The following is a 21,245-nucleotide window of genomic DNA, read 5'->3' as shown; positions in this document are numbered from 1 at the left end:
GCGGGATTCGAACCCGCCGCAACGACCAACCAGTAGGTGTCAAACCATGACTAATGAGTGCAAGCCTTGGCGCTCAGGGACACCCATCAGTATGTGATTGAGAGGCCACAGCACATACGTTTTAGACTGGGTGGGATTCTTATACCCAACAGGAGTCTTCTGCCCGCCTTCTCATTAGAATATGCATAATTTGTGTTTCAGGCACTAGTTAACTAGTGAGCTGCTGCACTGCCACACATGTAAACTGGTGAAATTTCAATTGTTCCACTAGTTAACTAGTGGACAAAAATGGTCAGCTTGTATGTGTTTTTAGATGTAACTAGTTAACTAGTGAGCAAATCCGCACCTCACTAGTTAACTAGTGAGGTGCAGATATGCTCACTAGTTAACTAGTGAGGTACTAGTGAGGTGCAGATATGCTCACTAGTTAACTAGTGAGCATATCTGCACCTCACTAGTTAACTAGTGAGCAAATCCGCACCTCACTAGTTAACTAGTGAGCAAATCTGCACCTCACTAGTTAACTAGTGAGCAAATCCGCACCTCACTAGTTAACTAGTGAGCAAATCCGCACCTCACTAGTTAACTAGTGAGCAAATCCGCACCTCACTAGTTAACTAGTAAGCAAATCCGCACGTCACTAGTTAACTAGTGAGCATATCTGCGCCTCACTAGTTAACTAGTGAGCAAATCCGCACCCTACTAGTTAACTAGTTGGCGTTTTGGGGCCCACTAGTTAACTAGTGAGCATATCTGCACCTTACTAGTTAACTAGTGATGCTTTTTTGCACCTTACTAGTTAACTAGTGGGTGCTTAAGGGTGCACTAGTTAACTAGTGAGCAAATCTGCACCTCACTAGTTAACTAGTGAGCATATCCGCACCTTACTAGTTAACTAGTGGGCGTTTTGGGGCCCACTAGTGAACTAGTGACACTTATTTTGCACCTCACTAGTTAACTAGTGGACATTTGTACCCTCTCTAGTTAACTAGTGAGCAGTTCCGCCTTCACAAGTTTACATGTAAGTGTCACACTGAAGCCACTACTAGTTTACTAGCTGAGGTTCCTCTGGCCAGCATGTTAACTTGTGTGCCGCATGCAAATGTTTGGGGTGGGATTTTGCAAAATTCCACACTGTGATTGGTTGTCATATTTTATTTTAACATAGTGAGCCAATAGAAAGCCTCAATTTGAGAAATTCTCTGCCTCCTAATTAGAATTCTGTGCAACTAGCTAGCTAGTGTGAATGTAGGCTTGAACTAGTTTACTAGTATACATTTATGTCCTCACTAGTTAACTAGTTTGGACGATGGATGCATCAACTAGTTAACTAGTGAGCCTGCTACAATCAACTAGCTAGCTAGTGAGTCATTAATGGTTCACTAGTTAACTAGTGGCACTGCCCTACTCCAACTACTTAACTAGTTAGGAGTTTTGCCTTCACTAGTGAACATGTGGACACTTTGAACTGTCACTAGATAACTAGTGAGACACAAAAACCTTCAACTAGCTGACTGGTATGCATTTTAGCCCTTACTAGTTAACTAGTGAGCCATTTTTGTGTCACCTAGTTAACTAGGAAGCCAAAATGTGTTCACTTGTCAACTAGTGGGCATTTCTTCTGTCACTAGTTAACTGGTGTGCACATTTTGGCCATCACTAGTTAACTAGTGAGACACAAAAACCTTCAACTAGCTGACTGGTATGCATTTTGGCCTTTACTAGTTAACTAGTGAGCCATTTTGTGTCACCTAGTTAACTAGTGAAGCCAAAATGTGTTCACTAGTTAACTAGTGAACATTTCCGTCTCCCACTAGTTAACTGGTGGGCTCATTTTGACCCTGACTAGTTAACTAGTGAGACACAAATACCTTCAACTAGCTGACTGGTATGCATTTTGGCCTTTACTAGTTAACTAATGAGCCATTTTTGAGTCAACTAGTTAACTAGTGAAGGTCAAAATGTGTTCACTAGTTAACTAGCGTGTACAGTTTGACCCTCACTAGTTAACTAGTTGACCTGTTGACAAGATATCAGAATTAATGCACAAGCGGCTGGCCAAATTGGGCAAAGTTAACAAGTGGGATTTTTACATTCAGTAGTCAGCTAGTACGAGTTTTTGTACCTTACTAGTTGACTAGTAAAAACTAAATGTGTTTTAACTAGTTAACTAGTGGACATTGATCTGTCCACTAGTTAACTAGTGAACACACTGAGCAATACTAGTTAACTAGTAAGATATGAAACATTTTAACTAGTTAACTAGAGAGAATTTAGGCCTTACTAGTTAACTAGTTGACATTTAGGCTGTCACTATTTAACTAGTTGACACAAACATGTCTAACTAGTTAACTAGTGGACAGAAATGGCTTACATGTTCATGACAATTCTGGCTGATATCCTGATATCAGAATAAATGCTCATTTGGCTTGCCATAGTAATTCCATGTGGGACGAGGATGGGTGGGTTTAAGTGCAGCTATCGGGTCTTTTCTTCTCACACGCTCTGCTGTGCGCTAAGACTGAAGACGCAAATCAAAGCGCAGTCCACCTCTCCATGCGATGCGCAGCAGGTCGGTGAGGGAGCATTCTCTCCCCGCATTCAAAGGCTGCATGGCCACTTAACTAAGTGCGCTTCAGGTTTTTTAAAATTTGTGAGTGTTCCCTCACTCATTGATCCCTCCCTCCCTCCTCTCTCCCCTCCATCCATCTCCAGCTTCAACATTTGTGAAGTGGCTGCCTCTCCCGGTCGGACCGGAGGCCGTCTCCTGGTCTCTGATCTGGTCTCAGGAGACGCCGGAGTCGCGGCGCGCTCAGTCGGGGCCAGGCTGTGCGCCTCTCGGATCACGCCCGAGCCGACCCGAGCTCTGGTGACGGAGATGATGGAAGGAGACGTTATGGACAAGCTAGAGGACATGTCTTCCGTGTACGACTTCGACCCGATCACCGGCAACATCCCCGCCACCAAGGTGGAAATCACCGTTTCTTGCAGGTGAGTTGTCGATGGCGTCCGCGCGCGGAGAGCGCAGCGCAGTCCGGAAAACTTCGAAAAAAGTTGCGCCACACCCTTTTCTCATCATTTAGTTTTGTTAACACAACGATTTTAACTAAAATGCATGCAGTCTATAAAGCCGCAGCTCGATTTTTGAACTTTCCCGTAGATTTTCTAGTTCTGCTGAAATCATGTAACGGCAGTAATTCACTCAGTCACATCTGTGCATGCATTTTTCCCAAGAAAGTCAAAAGTTTCATCCCTTCACATGCTGAAGCTTTAACTACAAACAAGAGTTGTGCTATTTTTCATGTGCTCTTTGTGGTATACAGTGCACCAGACACATCCCTCGCTGTAACACCCTTCCCAGCTGAAAGCCTCATCTGTACTGTGACATGCTGCTTTCAGCATCAGCACATCTCTGAAAGCTCTTCTGCTCCTGCATTCTTTAAAAAGAACTGTTAAATTTTAAAAGCTTTGCATCACATTCACCGTGTCCATGGCCTCACTCCCAAGCTATTTCATTTTCAGAAAGTGTCTCAAGACAAAAAGGAAAAAAAAAACAGTCAAAGCAATCTTTAAACTCTTCTTACAAGGGACGGTTTTAAAGGTAGGCTTCCAATGCCTTCCACCTCTTAAGCCTTGTCATGTGTGGGTACACACACATACATTTTTCACACACGACACACACAGGCTTGTGTTTTTGGTCTTTGATTCTGGGTTTTAGCTTGGCGAGCCATCGAGGCTGAGTGAGTTGGAGAAGTAACAAGCTGCGAGTGCATTATTGATGGGCTCTCTGACCTTCAGGGAAGCTCACTTCAACATCTCTCAGTTAAGAGAGGAAAAACAGACGCTTGCAAGAAATTTGCTGAATGAACAACGGTTGTGTTGAAAGTCTTAAAAGAAGATGGAATAGGAAGCAAAATGTCGACATGTGTTATGACGATGGACTCTGTAGTTAGGCTGTGAAGTTTAAAAGACTTAAGTTTTTATTTATGTGCAATTATGCACCATTCAGGTAAATGATGAGCTCCAATCTGACAAACCCTCTGTGTTTATGCAAATGCTTCCTCTGATGGTGTGTGTTAGCGCATCTCTGCTGGGTGTTTGGAAGCGGGAGGGAGTAAGGTAGAGTGGTAGTGGCTTTGGGGGAGAAGAAGTCACTAATTGAAAGGAAAGAGGGTATATGCTTTTCCCACCTGCTTTACTGCCACCCAGCTCCTGTGTGTGAGAGAAGGAGAAGGGGGGAGGGACAGAGAAATGAAAGGTTGAAAGTTCGGCTCAGAAAAGCACACATTTAACATGCGGAAAATCCACATTCTGAATGCAAATGATGTGGAAGATAAAGAGAGCATGTAACTCACAATAATTAGACCCACTGGTCCTGCTGCAATCTCTATCCATGCACAAGGCGCTCAGAAAAGTTTGGCTTACAAAGACGCCTTCAGTTCATTTATGAGTCTTTTGGTCTCCAAAGCAATTCTAGTGAAGATTCTAGTGCAGTTGCTCAGTTTGGCTCGTATGTTTTAGGGTGTATCACTATCATTGTGCTGTTATTGGGTATTTCTTTATCATCATCAGTACATTTTAACGATGTTTTCTTGTTTGTCTTTGAGTCCATTCGCCTGCCCATGTTCTTTGTGCAAACAAAACCCCAGTTTCTTCAAACATGCTTTTATTTATTTATTTGCTTCTTTTGATGAGATCATTAGTCCACTAGGGCTGCTTCTAGAAAGAAGCAGATACATTATTTTATTCTTTCACAAGAATCATTTTTGTATAAATGGATCATTGGACCGGACCCCACTTTGGGCACCAAGTGGAGGGATCTTGAGAGGATTAGGAACATCTATGACACGTTTAACCTTAACTAACAATAACACAGCTCTTTGTTAAATGCCATATTAGACAATGTTTGTACACTTTAAGCAGAAGTTGGGTCGCATGTATCTGCAGCTCTTAGGCCCTGTCCACACGTAGCCGGGGATCTGCCAAAATGTAGATATTTTTCTACGTTTTGGCCTGTCATCCACACGAAAACTGAGTTTTTTCACACGAAAACGGATCTTTTTAAAAACTCCGGCCAAAGTGAAGATCTGTGTTTTCTCCGTTTTGGGTGTCTGCGTTTGCACAGACAAAACCGGAGTTTTACGGTCCGCAACGTCACTTTCCACGACAAAAAAAGCTGACATCACGTGTGCGACCTGTGTTTACACTAGCTGACAGCATGGAAGCCCTCAGAGCTGCGCTCGCTTTATCAATTGTCCAAGCGCTTTTTGCTTGTTTGTTTTTGCAAGCAGAATTACTGCTCCTTGCAGAAGCAGGAAGACGAAAAATTACGCTGACTGGATACAATTCGGGGAAGTACTGCCGCCTACAGGTCTGGCATGTCCTTAAGAACGTATTTATCCGGGTACGTGGGGACAGTTTTTTTTAAACGAGGTGGTGTGGATGCAAGTTTTTGGAGGGGCGGATATTCGTTTAAAAAAAAAACCCGGCTACGTGTGGACTAGGCCTTAGACAGATTGGTCACATCTGATTAGATGATTTATGGTTCCTCTAAATACTTCATCCAGATGTTGCGTGAGTCAGATTGCCTTTTCAGGGCCAAGCTCTATGTTTGGTCATGTTTGCAGTTGCTCTGTTGTCATCCACTATATGTTCACTGTAAAACCCTCCAGCCATGATGATATCTGTTCTCTGAGGGTTAATACCCCCTATTAGAAGCTACACCCCTGCTTTTGACAATAGACTATTATCCAGACCAGTTTCAAAGAGAGAGGGGTGGATGGGCACTGGATCACAAAAGCAGGGGGAAAATGATGCATTCCCATTCAGTTTAGGAAAAGAATTGTATCATTTGGTAGCAGGAAGCTGGAAAAATGTTTCATTAGAAAGAAAATTGATTTATTTTATACAAAAAGTTTGAAGCAGTTTAAAGCTTGCGTGGTTTTTAGTTTCTCCTTGGTTTAATTTGGTCTTAGATCTCACATTTCCTACAGTTTGTACCTTCTGCTGTACATTTGTTTTGTGTGAAGCTTGGCCTACGAGGTGTGTCAGAAAAACAAAGCCCCTCAGACAGTTTGACACCAACAAAAGCCTGGATTTTAGAGCCAAACTCCACCTGAGGTTTGTTTTGAGCCAGTATTTATATTTCCTTGGGGCTTGTCACTCAGCGGTCAAGTTCCTAGAGGTAAATGTGATGTGGACAGGAGAGCAGGGGTATAAATCCTGCTGCCACAAAGCCACTGTCCTTCATTCAAGCTTTGCTTCAACCCCATTAAAGCCATCCAACAACAGCTCTCTGCTCATCTACGAGTCAGTTCGTTAACACAAACAAAAACAACCATGTCCAACATGACCAGATGCCACTCAACAGCTTCTGAGTCTGGATGGAGAGAATCTGTATGCTTGTGTGTTTAAGCACAAATTGGTCAATGGGAGAGAAGCAGCTGCTTAAGGTGATTTTCAAAGGCGGGGAAATCCCCCAGCATGACTTGCAGAGGTACTGCATAACCAGTAGGAGAAAACCAGTGGCCCATCAATCAAACCATTTTTGGACCAAATGCTGCAGCTTCTATGTCTCAGTGCCATTCAGAAGTAGTTAATACTGAATGGCTGATTTGCTTATAGATGTTTAAATACATTTAACACACACTAGTAGACAAAATTTTAGATGTTAAAATGAAATTAAGTGGAAAGTTTAGCATGTTTATCTGATAAAGAGTGCAGAAGCTGGCCCTAATTACATTTTTTTATTCTTGTGACATGAAGGCAATAAACAGAAAACCGTAAAAACCTAGGTATGAATAGATTTTGACAAATAACAATCTGAGGAGTTTATAGCGCTCCAATTTCTAAAATCTCACAGTAGTCTGTGCAAGTTTTTACCACTTTGTCAGTTTCACATTACATGATTATTTCAGCAGTAAAATAAAATACATCTTGCTGGACTTTACCTCTAAATGCTCCTGAAGCACTTGAAATGATGGCTGGTATTTAGGTTTATAAACAATTCAATATGAATAAATAACCGAACAATTTTCTTTTAGAAAATAATTTTACATGAACACAAATTTCAGTAGCCTGGCCAGCTCTGCCAGTGCTTCCTTATGGGAAGACCTTTGTGTAGAATAAGCAGAGGGTGAGACTGGCAAGCTAGAACATCAGCAACTACCTATCAGATGGGCACGGGCTGGTAGGAACTAGTAAAATACTTTAGAAGTTACTTTAACATGATTTAAAAATCACATTATTACAGTCCTTTATCATTTTATATAGCTTCATGTTTGGAATCCTTCAATAAAACATATCCATAGTTTAGGCTGATGAGTGCAAAAGCCTTAGAAGAACAAGAAGAAATCATTTTTTAAAATAGCGCCTGTCAAGATAAAAATCACAAGGCGCTTCACAAGAACAAAAAATAATAAGAGAAAATAAATTCTATTATTAAAAAATATTTTAACGATTTAAAAATATTATAATAACATTTTTTGGTACATAGAAAATTTTCAATTTGAAAAATGTGAGGAAAGAAAATGAATTAGAAAAGGCAATCCAGGCTTTAATAGAGTCTAAGCAGGTGTGTAACAGCTGCAGCTCATGGGGTTTAAAGGAGATGTCAGCTGCATAAAGATGGTAGGAGATTCCTTTAAAAGAGCTCAGCAAGTGCTGGGGAGGGAGCAGTTAAAGGATGGACAGTAGAGGCCACAGCACAGAACCTTGTGGGACACCTTAGGTGAGGGAGGTGGAGGAAGACCGAAACCTTGGAGACGGCCACAGAGAAGGAACACTCAGACAGATAAGAGGAGAACCACTCCAGAGCAGATCCTGATAGGCCTACCCCGTCTCTCAGCCTCTCCAGTAGCAGGTGATGGTCAACAGTGTCAAAGGCTGCAGTCAGGTCCAGCAGGACCAGAACAGAACAGTCCCCTGCATCACTGTGGGTCAGAAGGTCATTAGAGACCCTAAGAAGAGCTGTTTCAGTAGAATGAGCTCTACGAAAACCTGACTGGAAACTATCATAGATGTTAAATTTTATCAAGAGCAGCTGTGAGTTGTTTAGCCACCTTTTCAAAGATCTTAGAGTTGAACGGGAGTTTAGAGATGGGTCTGAAGCTGCTATGGAGAGAGGGGTCAAGACTTGATTTTTTAAGAAGCGGGTAGATTACAGCTTCTTAAAGTAAGCAGGGACCTGTCCAGAAACCAGAGAAGCATTAATTATGGAGAGCACGCTGGGACCGATGGAATCAAAATCAATCAATCAATCAACTTTATTTATGGAGCACCTTCACATGGCCCAAGGGCCAGCAAAGCACTGCACAACAAAAAGTGACATAAAATGACATAAAAGAGTAAAAACATTTAAAAGTAATTACAAGATCAGACAAAAACATGTAGATAAAATCTGGGTGGGACAGCACAAGACTGCAACAACCCCATTAACAAGACTCTTCGTCAGTAAAAGCCATTGAGTAAAAGCGTGTTTTCAGTCGGCTCTTAAAATTGCTGAGCGAGGACCTTGCATATTTTTTTAACCAAAGATGAGGGTAAAATGTTGTTAGCATCTTATTGTTAGCATTACTATTAGCCAGTAGGAGTTGAGGTATTTGCATACCATGAATTATAATAAGCAAGTCTCCAAATCCAGCTGTTTTGTGCTCCCTACACCTCTGGCTTAATTCTAGTTCCTAAAGCTGGAGCGTCAGAGCTTATTCTCCACAGAAAATGACTCACAAGGCATCTGTTCATACTAGAGGCCACAGCAATCATATTGAAGAAACAAGTGAAGGAGAGCTACATCTGCACAGTACTCAACAATAACGAGTTAATAGAAATATTGAGAGGAGGAATGAGGTGTGCCTCCGAACAAGCGGCAGGTCAGAAGTCACATTAATTGAACACCGAACAGAGAGCCAATTAAATTAACAAAGGGTTGTCCTTTTCTTCAGAATGTCATAGATCTGTGTTTTTAAATGAGGTGAATGTAGCTCCTGAGTAGCTGCCTCTTGTAGCACAATGAGTCAGGAATGTGGGGTTCCAAGTGTTGCTCTGATTCATTTTCTCTTCTGAAAGTCTGGATGACCTGCATTTGCATAGATGTTTGAGTTTAAGAGAGCACTTGTTTCAGCCTCTGATGCCCCCCCCCCCTAGCTAAAACAGATATAAAAGCATCTTCAGAGTGCCGGAAAGCCCCAGGGAGATCCAGCACCACTGCACATCATTTCTCTCACTTTCCTAATTCTTTCATGTGACTCGTCTTCAGGTTTGAATTCCTTTGGTGTGTTGACATCCTGCACCAGAAGCTCCAGTGAAACTCATTAGCCACATGAAGAATATCATGTAAAAAACATGAGCTCAGCTTTGCAAACCGCCACATAATTTTTCCTGCAGACGAATACCCAACACCAACACCAAAAGCATGATAAAATCTGCTCCCCTCTTTGGCTTTCAAACATCCACACCATCAGTAAATTTGTAGCGCTGCAAACTGGGAACACTGCCCACATTCACGCTGCCTGGCAGTGTCTTTTTTTGGTTTTAGCGCCCGTTATGTGAGACAGCTGTTTTTCTACTTAAATAATTATTTATTGGGTAAAATCCTTTGTGGATGAGGAACATGTGAGGATGACTGAGACCTTCAGTACTGCAGTTCCCTAGTTCTACCACTAGATGCTGTTCGTACACAAGGTCTGAGGTTTTCTTACTTTTAGGAACATTTTCACACACAAGTACAAAATGAAGAATACCACACAATTTGTAATTTAGTTCCTACACACGAAATATGTTCATAAGTACAGTTGATAAATGAGGGCCCTGGACTGTAATCACTAACGCATACTCTGTCAGTGTAGCTAGCGGAGAGTTCAATCTCCACAGTAGTGAAGAAGTGATTTATTTCTTATCTAGTCTGCACTTTAAATAATGCTGAGAACTCAAAAATTTGTTATCCAAGAGAAGAAAATGATCCCTGTCCAGTCCTGAAGAAGAGATTAACCAGCAGAATGGTTGGATTTTATCTTCAGGAGCTCTGAGAAACGGAGCTAGAATGGGACCGTGATTTCACTGTCTGCTTGCTATACCACCACCAGTACTTGAGTGGGTTTTCAGCTTCTTCAAATTGGCCCCATTCCATTGTTACAACCACCCAATGGAGAGGCCAATGCGGTAAGTACAACCAAAATGCTAACTGCTAGCTGAATGATTATTAACTTTCGTTGGTGAGCGTCAGGGACAGCCTCTTATCTTGACTGGTGTGTGTGTGTGTGTGTGTGTTAGTGGCTCAAACCCCCATCTGAGAATTTTTCAGGGGTGAGGGGGTGGGGTTACTGAGTGGGATATGTCTCTGTGAATCTGTGGTCTCCGGGTTCTTTAAAATGTTGTTCAATGATTGTGAGTGTTGTCATTAATATAGGATGGAAGAATATATATATAGTTTCGTAAACTGTGAAAAATGAGAATTTCTTAATTTTAGGTGAATTTTACCTATAAAGTTTTTCATGTTGCTTCTTGCAGCAGAGGCCAGAAGTATATAAGCCCAACACTTAGGTTTATGTGCTTTTCAATCTTTTTTCTACACAAGTAACACATCAAATTTCACTCACGTCCATTTAATTGTCTCTAATCTGCAACTTTACCAACTATGTTTTGTTTAAAAATCAACCCAGTCTGTGTGGGTTTAAAGGGTGCTTTTAATGATAGGAAATTTGGTTTTACTGTCAGTTTTTCTCACTTCATTTTGAACCAGAAATCTGCAGCTCTTACAAGCCAAACTTTGGCTTTCACTGGTTCCAGATTTAACTTTTGAGATGAAACAACCACACAATGCATCAGATTTTAATTACCTTTGTCTCTAAGTGTGATGACCTCTTTTACACTCTCATATTACTCTAGCACTTATAACTATTGATCCATGCTGATGAGGAGAGAGAGAAAAAAAGGTCAACATGGTCTTTGTAAATAAGATTATATGAAAAAAAAGTGGTACTCAGCTAAATACCGTAGTCCACATGCACATTGTTACCCGAGGCTGTTTTCCGACATTTTTTGTATTGCACTCAGTTGTCTTTTGTGTGTGTATGCATGTGTGTGTGAAGCGGTTGTATGCACACAAAGGGACAGCTGATTGGCACTGTGCACTCTTTGCTTGACCTGACTGAACCAGTTGATTATTCTCCCAAGCAAAATCAACAAGTGTGTTAGGAATAGTGAAATCATTTTTTTGTACAGTTTACTATCTTTCAGTTCAGCGAGTTATATTTTCTGCTTTTGCCTTTTACATTCATTTGTAGCTGCTCTCTGCTCTCTAATGGACACGCTGTATTTAATGCTTTCACTAAATCAATAAAGAAGAGTTTGAGCATGTTGCAAAGATAAAACATGCACACGACAAGCGTCTGCATCCACAATTTTAAAACAACATTGATCTTCGTTTGACTGCTTTATGTTGACAACAAAGGAATATCATATTTGCCCTTAAAAACGTTTTTCCCCCTTTTGCTTTATGATACCGAAGAACTGATTTTATCCATCTCTCTTCACTCTGATTAAAATAATCCCCTCCAGCTCTGACAGAAACACTGTCAGAGTCTTTACACAGCAGCTTCTATAATCAGCTCTGTCAGCTGAGAATTACGAGTCTAATTTGTGTGACCATCACACTCCTCCATGCTGCACACCCGTATCAGGCTCATATCTTGCTACTCTTATTTCTGAGTGACCGAATCTCCACAAATGCGAACAAGGCTCAGCCAAGCTGCAGACAACAGTCACTGAACATAAGCAATGTTAATTCCAGAGGAAGAAGGGTAACACTCTTTGCAAGTGTTAATGATGGTTCACTGTCATGCTGGCTTTGGCAGCTGAGAGGCTGAGATGAGGCTTTGATCTGTGTTCTCTCTGGCTGACAGGACATGCTGGGTGTCTGGCAGAGAACAGAGTAGTCATGGGAAAACAAAGTCAGACGTATCTGTGGAGAACTGGACCATCACCTAAACACCATCTGTCCAAGAGACCAAACAGGAACCCGACCAGTGAACATGTTGAATTTGTTTTATAAATTCATTTAGTGAAATTCTGCTGTGGAATTGGATGTTGAAAGGAAAGAAAACACACTAATATTAATTTATTTTCACCACTGAGAAAAAGATGGAGTGGAAGATTAAAGGGAGATTGGGGCTGCGTCTGCAGGGATGAGTTTTATCAGTGAGCAGTGTTAGTGACCATTTCATACGCTCCTGATGTTTTGTCATCATGTTTAAGTTTAGGACTCTTATTGTGAAGGATTGAAGGAGGATCCTTAACCTATACCCTGTTTGTCACAGTAAATACAATCCAGCTGCATTCTCACACTGTCCTCAATGAAAAAGAACTTGAATTCATCATGGCACTTGATAGTTCACCTAATTGAAGAAACCTTTATTAACTTTTGACCGGATAATGCTTGTTTGTCTCTCAACCCTGATTAGCATTTTTATTGGGTACTGTTGAGAGCTGGCTAATTTCTTCTTTGGTGTCTCACGCGTCTTCTCATTTTTTTGCATAATTGGATTTATTTGAATTCTCAGTTGCAGCTGATGATAAATCAAACCAGACACTTCTCTGAATGCACTCAAAGAATGATCGTCCCCAAGAAAAAAATGTTGTGATGAATACAAATCATGTTTTAAAAAATATTTTATTGTTGAAAGCAGGAAGAAAACTGCAGATGTGTGATCATGCATTGTTATTCTTTCACCTTTCTCATCAAACTGGTGGATTTGCTCTAAGTTAATTTAAACCTCATTAAATAATTATTTAAATTAAAGAATCATTAGAAACAAGAACCAATCTGTGTGTTTGAATAATTTTATTATTATTATTATTATTATTATTATTATTATTATTATTATTATTATTATTAAGTAAAGAGTTAACCAACTAAACCTGAGATCTGCTGGGCTCTGAACATTTCAACGCAATAAATCACTTTGAGAGTGTGTGACATGCATGGAAACTTCCCTGCCTAAGTTCTGAAAACCACTTCCACCTGTCAACATATGAATTTCAAAGATACAATGCAAAAGTAGCAGAACACTCCAACCCTCTGTGCTGATACAAGACATGTGCGTGAGGAGTCATTCACCTGTGTGAAATCCACCCATTGTGCTGTGATGGAGGCATGTGTTGTTGACGTATGGGATGGAGTAATGGGAGCTTTAATGGCTTTAGAGGAAGGTGAGTGAGAGCTATGGATGGCTTCCGCTGCTCTGCAATCAGATAGATGGAGCATCTTCACTTGGTACAAATCACTGCAAGTGATGCATTTAAATTCACTAGAATGAACAAATTTGCTTGGAGTCGTGGAGGTGTTGAACAAAAAAGATGAGATGTTTCCTGTTGTTGGTGGATTGAGGCTGCTCACAAGCTGGTTGAAGCTTGCTCTGACGCATTCCAATAAAAAATGTGAATTTATTAAAGCAAAGCTCCTCAGAATTAATATTATTAGTAAGAAAAGAAATTAAAGCTGCAAGCAGCGTCGTTTGGACGTCGCAGCTCCGCGCCGCTCCGGCATGGCCGGCAGCCCGGTGCACCTGGTCACGTCCGTGGAACATAAACATCGACCACCCAGAAACCGCGAACGATCTCCTCATCCGCACCTCACCCTGACTCAGCATCTCCTCTGAGCCCACCAATAAATTACACATCTCACCACTAGAGCATACTCTATCTTTACCACACCGGTGGTGTGATGACACAGACCAAGTTTAAGTCTATTCTGACCACGTTTTTTGACGTCATTGAAGGTTAAAGTTTTCTAGGGGGCGCTTTGACCAATTACAAAAAAATCCCATTGAGGTCAGCTTTGGTTGACAATGATGGTTTTCTGTTATTTTGGCATAAATCAGACGTTTTGTGTGTTAACTAGAGCCAGAGAGCCGAAAGGGGTTTGAACCAACAACCACATCAATGTGTTTGGTGCAGTCATGTGATGACACAAGCCAAGTATAAGGCCATTTTGACCTTGTCTTTAGAAGTTAATAAAGTTTGAACCTCTCTAGGGGGCGCTGTGACCATTTACAACTAAATCCCATAGAGGTCATCTTTTGTCATCAAAGATGGTTTTCTATTAATTTGGCATCAATCAAACGTTGCATGGGTCATCTAGAGGCAAAAGGCTGTAAGTGGGCGGAGTTGAAGTGATTTGAACGAGTGAGCACATACATGTGTTGATTGCAGTTGCGTGATGACTCCCACCATGTTTGATATAGTTTGGAGCTTTTATGTTAAAGTTACATAGGATTTATTGTATCTAGGGGGCGCTGTCCCAAATGTAGGAAAATATCCCATGGAGCAGTTTGTAGGTTCACATCAATCATTTGCGTGTAGTTTGGTGTGAACTGCATCATGCATGTGTTATTCAGGGCCTAATGTCTGTCAGGGCGTGGAGCTAAAGCGTTTTCAACTAATGACCAAAGGATTGTGTTGGGTGTCTTTGTGTGATGACATATAGCAAGTTTGGTGCAGTTGCTACCTCGTCTGTAAGCGTTATTGCAGTTTTAAAGGTATGTAGGGGGCGCTGTGGTGATATTATACAACGTTCACCAACCGTTTGTGCCTCATTGGCTAAAGGGAAAGCCCCCACAATGTGGCTCAGAAATTGGTTTCAACCCGGAAGTACCAAAAATGGCAGTTCCACCCTCATCCGCTGGGGGCTGGTGTCAGAAGCGAGCAAATCCTCATTGACTCCCATGTTAAAAATACCAATTTCACAGCAGAAATAAACATGTTTACAGCCTGGTACCAAAACATGTTTTTGGTTTAATTTATCTAGTTTACACTCATGACAACTCTGAGGGGGGTGAATTTTTTTCTCACTCTTCTGTTTAAGTGTATTAAAAGCCTAAAATTCTGAATAATTAATGAGCATCCGACCCACGTGACCACCGAGCTAGCTCCATGGAAAGGCCTCAGTAGAGCCTTGGTCTGGCTTGGAAACTGCTCCGGGATTTTGAGTCTCTGTGTTTGTGTATTCTTTTTGGGATTTTTTTGTGCAATTGTTGGACAAGATGACTTGCTGTGGCATTAATTGCACTAATAGAGCGTCCAAGGAGTCTCCACTTCATTTTTTTTTCGGTAAGTAAAATTATATTTATGTATTTTAGGTCACTGCTGAGCTGAGCTTAGATTTTAACATGTACTGTTTAACCATGAAATTTAAATGTAATAGGGTAAAACCCAGTGCATTTAACATAATGCTGCACTTTAGAAAATGGGTTGAAATATAACATGTTGGTGGAGCTGGGTCCCGACTATCGGCTTGTGGAGCTCTCGGGAGACCGATGTTTTCCACCCGTTCTCGCCTCCCCACAGCTCGGCGCATTTCTGTCTGATCGCGGCTTCTGTGTGCTGCGCGGGCTGATGGCTGGGTCTCCCGGGAGCTCGGCGCATCTCTGTCTGATCACGGCTTCTGTGTGCTGCGCGGGCTGATGGCTGGGTCTCCCGGCAGCTCGGCGCATCTCTGTCTGATCGCGGCTCCTGTCTGCTGCGCGGGCTGATGGCTTGTGAAGCTCTGGGATGGAAACCTTTCCACCCGGTTCTCCCCAGCGGCAGCTCTGCGCATCTCAGACCGCAGCGGCGCTTGTCTGCTGTGTGACTGCCAGCTTGTGGAGGTCTCGGAGACCTCTGTGTTCCACCCGGTTTTACCCAGCGGTCAGCCCGGCGTATCTCTGACTCAGAAGCTCTAGTGTTGTGCACAGTTAACTCCGGTTGTAGCTAGGTTGCTACCTCCGTTAGCTTAGCTCCCACCTCCGCATTAGCTTTGGGTTAGCTTCAGGTTAGCTTGTAGCTAGTTCGACCGGGTGTCGTCAGTGGATCCCAGCCTTACAGCCCCACCCTCAGCTCCACCTCTCTTCCCTTTTATGGAATTGACTGGGCTTGACGGAACCTGTGACACGGTCAAAATGGCGGTGGTGGCCACCTCCCATTTTAGTACAAAAACTTATTGGAGTCTATGGAAACCCATTGTCCATATATTTATGCCGATGCTAAAGGGCAGGATTGTTGATTGCCATGTTCAGTCTCGTGCAAATCGGAGACCGTTTGAGAAGTTACAGTCAAAGGTAAGGTCACGGCGTCATGCCAGAATTCGCCATGGCATCAAAGTCCCTCCCTTTCTGGAAAGCTATCAGAACTGAATGGTCATTACAGCATCATGAAGTCAGTGCATGACCTTAGTGTCATGTTGACTAAATTAGAGGGGACAAATATGGGCGTTTCACCATAAAACAACAGACTTCCTGTTGTCTGGAGGTGGGGCTTAGGTGATTTCAGCTGTCCACATTGTCATTGTCTTGAGATGTGGTCAGTGATCACACAAACAATGTTTGATAGATTTGATCATGTGCATGGGAGTTATTACGTTAAGTAATGTAATGGCAAAAGGTCAAAGTTTGAGGCTTAGCCACGCCCATATCTTTCAACTTTTGAAAAATCCGACAGTTAAATTTTTTGCCCTATGTCTTAAGAGTATATAGCAGAAGTTTGAAGGCGATTGGTGAAAAGGGCGATGGGGCATCACTCTGCAAAGAAAGTGTGCGAAAACCACTAAATCTAGTACTTGGACCAAAATGGCTGACCTCCTGTGCGACTTTGCGCTTGGCTCCAAGAGACTTTTCTGTAGGTTTTGAGACACTACATTAGTGTACCAAATTTTGTAATCCTCAGTCAAAGCTTGGCTTGGGGCTGACAGTTTTAATGGTCCTAGGGAACGCGATTTAAAAAAATAGGCCACGCCCACCAACCTTTCACATTCATTTCCATTGGGGATCAGATTAGGATCACTCACCAGAGATTTCGTGGTGATATCGTAATAACTGAGGAAATGAGAGGCAAAAATATTTACATGACGTGATGGCGAATTTTGCCATGCTCCCAAAGCCCCGCCTTTTTTTAAAACCTGCCAGTATTAGACACCAAGTGACCCCAACTTGTCTACTGTTATTTGCCAGAGATTGATGGTGATTGGGTGAAAGGAGTCCAATAGGGAGCTGTGAAAAAAAGAGTGGTGATAGTTCAAAGTTTGAGGCTTAGCCACGCCCAGACCTTTCAACTTTTGAAAAATCCAACGGTTGAAATTTTTCCCCTATAGCTTAAGAGTACATAGCAGACGTTTGAAGGTGATAGGTGAAAAGGGCGACGGGGCATCATCCTCCAAATAACATGTGCAAAAACCACTAAATCGAGTACTTGGACCAAAATGGCTGACCTCCTGTGTGACTTTGCACTTGGCTCCAAGAGACTTTTTTGTAGGTCCTGAGACACCACATTAGTGTACCAAATTTCGTAATCCTCAGTCAAAGCATGGCTTGGGGCTAACAGTTTTAATGGTCCTAGGGGGCGCTATTTAAGAAAATAGGCCACGCCCACCGGATTTTCACATCAGATTTTTTGGGGGCCGGACTAGGATCACTCACCAGAAGTTTCAAGATGATATCTTTAGAAATAACGAAATGGGAGGCAAACGTATGGCCACGGCGGTACGCCTGACTTCGCCATGCCGCCACAGCCCCGCCCTCTTTAGAAAACTCCCATAAAGTGACGCCAAGCAACCCCCACTTGTCTTGAGTTAACAGCTACAAATTTGTGGTGATTAAGTGAAATGGGGCGATTTGGGACCTATCACAGTAAAACGTGACCTTTTTGGTCCTGAGGGGTCGGGGCTTGTGTGATATCATCATCCAACACTAATTTTTATTCAGGGCTGGATGCCGATTGACCACAGACGTTTTTGTAGCTCTACTCTACTTGGTTATGAAGTTATAGCCGTTTATATTTTTTGGAGAATGGTCGAACTTCGAGGCCTGGCCCCGCCCCCTCAGCATATACGAAAAGTCAGTTTTATTTTTTCTATTTGATTGGCCATCCCTTTTGATCAATTTCACACAAATGTCAAGATGATCGTGCGAAAAGTGATCGAGTAAATCAATCAGAAGCGGACCCTAAAAGCGGCCAAAATGAGTAAAAATCGCCATTTCAACCCAAAATGGCCAGCTTCCTGTTTGATGTTGACCATGGTTGCAAGAGGCTTTTCTGTGCAGACTGTTGAGTACTACAAGAGTACAAAATTTCATAACTGTATGACAAACTAAGGTTTATGGAGGTGGGTATTTTTCACATTCTAGGGGGCGCTGTGGAGCTAGTTTAGTTGCAAATTTTTTGCGAACTTTAAAATACAAAATTTTACACCACGCCTGACATGTGTGCAAAAATTCCTGAGTTTTCAGGTATGTTAAGGCCTCCAAAGATCCAATTTACTTGGCGGAACTAAAATAAATAGAGCAGATACAATAGGCCTTCGCAGCGCTTTCGCTGCGCGGGCCTAATAATATGTGGTTTGCTTCACCTAATGAGCTCAGCTTCCTGCTGGTGTGGATCTCCCTGTTGGAGCTTGACTGAGCCAGAGAGCATAAACCCAGCGCCCTAAAGGCTGAGCTTCTTATCAGAGAGCATGTCTTTTTTCCAATTTAGCAGTGTGTTTATCTGTGTTTTCTGTTAAAATTAATGTAATTCTGACTGAGAGATGATTTAGGATATCCCTGCTGCAGCTTCCCAGGAAACAGAGAAAGGATATGGAATCTGTGGAAACTTTAAAGTTGATCTCTTGACACACAGTAATTCAGAATGGCATTCAATGAAGAGCTTCAGAGAAATGAATGACAACAGTTCATCACCACTCATAGTTGAACCAGTGGAAAACTGTGTGGGCACTTTGTAGTGAATGGTGCATGATTGTATTTACTCCTCCAAGTAGATATGAAATTGCTGTCTGTTCTCAGCCCACAGGGTTATTTTAGCTCTGGTTGTGTTCCCCTTAGCCTCCTGGGACCCAAACTTGTATTTGGGTTGATTTAAAAGAAAAAACGTATCTAGCTATTACAGATTAGTCGACTGTAATTAACTGAAACAAAGTTACAAAAATGTAAATTAAATGAAAATTAATTAAACAAAAATGTTGTCAAACATCCTAAAAAAAGAAAGACAACAATTTTATAATTTATTTATAATTTAATTGATTAAAGTCATATATAATGCCTATGAATAATAACAAAAAGGTCGAAGTACAGAACTAAATTTTAAAGTGCAAGGAGCCAATGTCCACTTATGTGGACACGGGGCCCTAGGAGGTTGTTGCTGGATTAGATGGTCCTGTGTGCTACAGCGATGCTGGAAATGTGTGAAAGTGAAAGTGTGTGGGTGAAATGGCTGGTTTTGTTCATGGAGCTACCGATGCCCTCAAGGGGAAGCTAAGTGATGAATGAGAAATGAAAAAAAAGTGTGTGTTGGTTTGTGTGTGTAAGCGTGTCACCGAATATATTGCTTTCTTGGCTGCTTTCTATAGCTACTGGATTGCATCTGTGATAGTTTAGGACAGTTATTGCTGTTGATTATATTTGGACTCGAGGAAATATCTGTAAAAATTGTTCAAGTTTGATATTTTTTGTGAGCTTTCAGGTGGATTTATTTCCAATGTCAAGGTCTTGTGCTGTAATTTTGTTACGGCCTTCTTATATGTCTTTAGCACTGACAGAAACCCTTATTATTATTGTTGTCATTTTTATTATTATGACAAAATGGTTGCTAGGGCGTAAAATCTGTAATTGCTTTTTGATTAAACATTTGCTGCTGAGGGAGAAATTCTGTTGGTCCACTGATTTGGTTTAACTGAAATGCCTTTGTGATAAATTTTTCCGATAATTGAGATTTTTCACATTTTTATTCACACTAGCTTCAGTCAACCCCATGGTGGTGAAAGGATATTGCAACTTAACTCAACAGTAACATTAAGTAAGAAAACATTTTTCTACACAAGTAGGGATTTTAACGAGGGATTCCAGCTGAAGTGTTGTTGTACGGGAGGACAGAAACTGAGGTGATCAAGATGATACAACAAGCTAGCCAGATGCTAGCCACAATACTTTGTGAGAATATCCACCATGTTGCTGGAGCTGTATGGAATCAGAAAGAAACACAGCATTTAAGAGAAGTGAAAAAGGTTCAGATAGTTCTTCAGACACATAAATTATATTGACAAGAATGAATCATACACTGCCTGGCCAACAAAAAAAGTCACCACCAAATAAAAAAGGTCACACAATAATATTTTGTTGGGCCGCTTTTAGTTTAGACTACGACACATTCGCTGTGGCATTGTTTCGATAAGCTTCTGCAATGTCCCAGGATTTACTTTCATCCAGTGTTGCAATAATGCTTCACTGAGATCTTGCATTGATGATGGTAGAGTCTGACTGCTGCTCAAAGCCTTCTCCAGCACATCCCAAAGATTCTCGATGGGGTTAAGGTCTGGACTCTGTGGTGGTCAATCCATGTGTGAAAATGATGTCTATGCTTCCACATTTTGTGGTTCAAAAATGTCCCGCGTGAGACACTCCCACGCTGAGCAGATTGGTAGACATGGCTTAAAGGTTTTTTGCGAACACTGCTTTACAGAAATAAAATCCCCACTGCTTAGGAAGTAAAGTAATAAAATCATCAGAAACCAAAGGCCAAATAAAACATGAGCCGTTCGATGTGATTTTAATCTCGCAGAAGAAGAGGACTGGCTCACCACGAGTGGAAGTTTGTTCCATAGTTTAGGAGCAGCAAACATGAAAGCACACTGTTTAAATTTTCCATGAGCTCATTAATAAAGCAATAACTTGTGTGATTGTTCAGGATCTGTTACATTTTTGCCCTGTAGCATTGGGGCAGATATTTATTGTGGAATATGTTATTTAGCTTCAATGTTAGTGTTTCGGAGGAGGTTGCATTAATACTGCTTACTTACCGTCGTATCTTGCAATCAGTGAAAGTCTTCCAGTCTTTATGTTATTTTTGTAAATGGCTTGGAGCCAACAGAATGCTTGTTGGTAGTATTTTGTGTTAATACAGACACAGTAGAACATTACTGCTAGAATCGGCTTTTCCATTTACCTGTTATCGACCCGAAATAGAAACATAAGTGTTTAGATGAAAATGAAGACCTACCAAACGAACCCAGCGGTGACCAAACTTAAAATACAAGTGGATAGATAAATCATGCATTCTGTCACGAGAAGCTTCCCTCCACTGCTGCAGAGTTATTGTAAAAGGTTATTGCACTGGGTGGGTTTGCGCTCATTTATTGGTAGAGATGGTGCTGCAGAAGCCTCAGACTGATGCAACGTTGTTGTTCAATCAGCTTGATTTTGTACAGGGTGTGTGCTGGTGGTGTCTAT

The 21,245-nt window shown here is 41.6% G+C and overlaps 1 protein-coding gene across 5 annotated transcripts in view; it reads left to right on the top strand.

Annotated features, from left to right (window-relative positions):
* The first annotated feature begins 2,435 nt into the window (after nt 1-2,435).
* cpne5b (copine Vb) overlaps nt 2,436-21,245 on the top strand; it is a 168,811-nt gene continuing 150,001 nt past the window's right edge. For 4 of the 5 annotated variants that reach the window (XR_011520115.1, XM_070549328.1, XM_054750524.2 and 1 more), the window contains exons 1-2: nt 2,436-2,572; nt 2,716-2,991. Coding sequence is in view for 4 of the 5 variants with exons in the window: in XM_070549328.1 (XP_070405429.1) it covers nt 2,562-2,572; nt 2,716-2,991 (287 nt within the window). In the remaining variant the exon portion in view is untranslated. Of the gene's footprint in view, nt 2,629-2,715; nt 2,992-21,245 lie in introns of all 5 variants that reach the window. The other variant, XM_054750518.2, reaches the window with a different exon arrangement.

This window comes from Nothobranchius furzeri, chromosome 3 (genome assembly GCF_043380555.1).
Source record: "Nothobranchius furzeri strain GRZ-AD chromosome 3, NfurGRZ-RIMD1, whole genome shotgun sequence".
NCBI classification, from domain to species: domain Eukaryota; kingdom Metazoa; phylum Chordata; class Actinopteri; order Cyprinodontiformes; family Nothobranchiidae; genus Nothobranchius; species Nothobranchius furzeri.
Note: the sequence above shows the minus strand (reverse complement) of the source record. Positions and strands in the feature narration are given on the sequence as shown.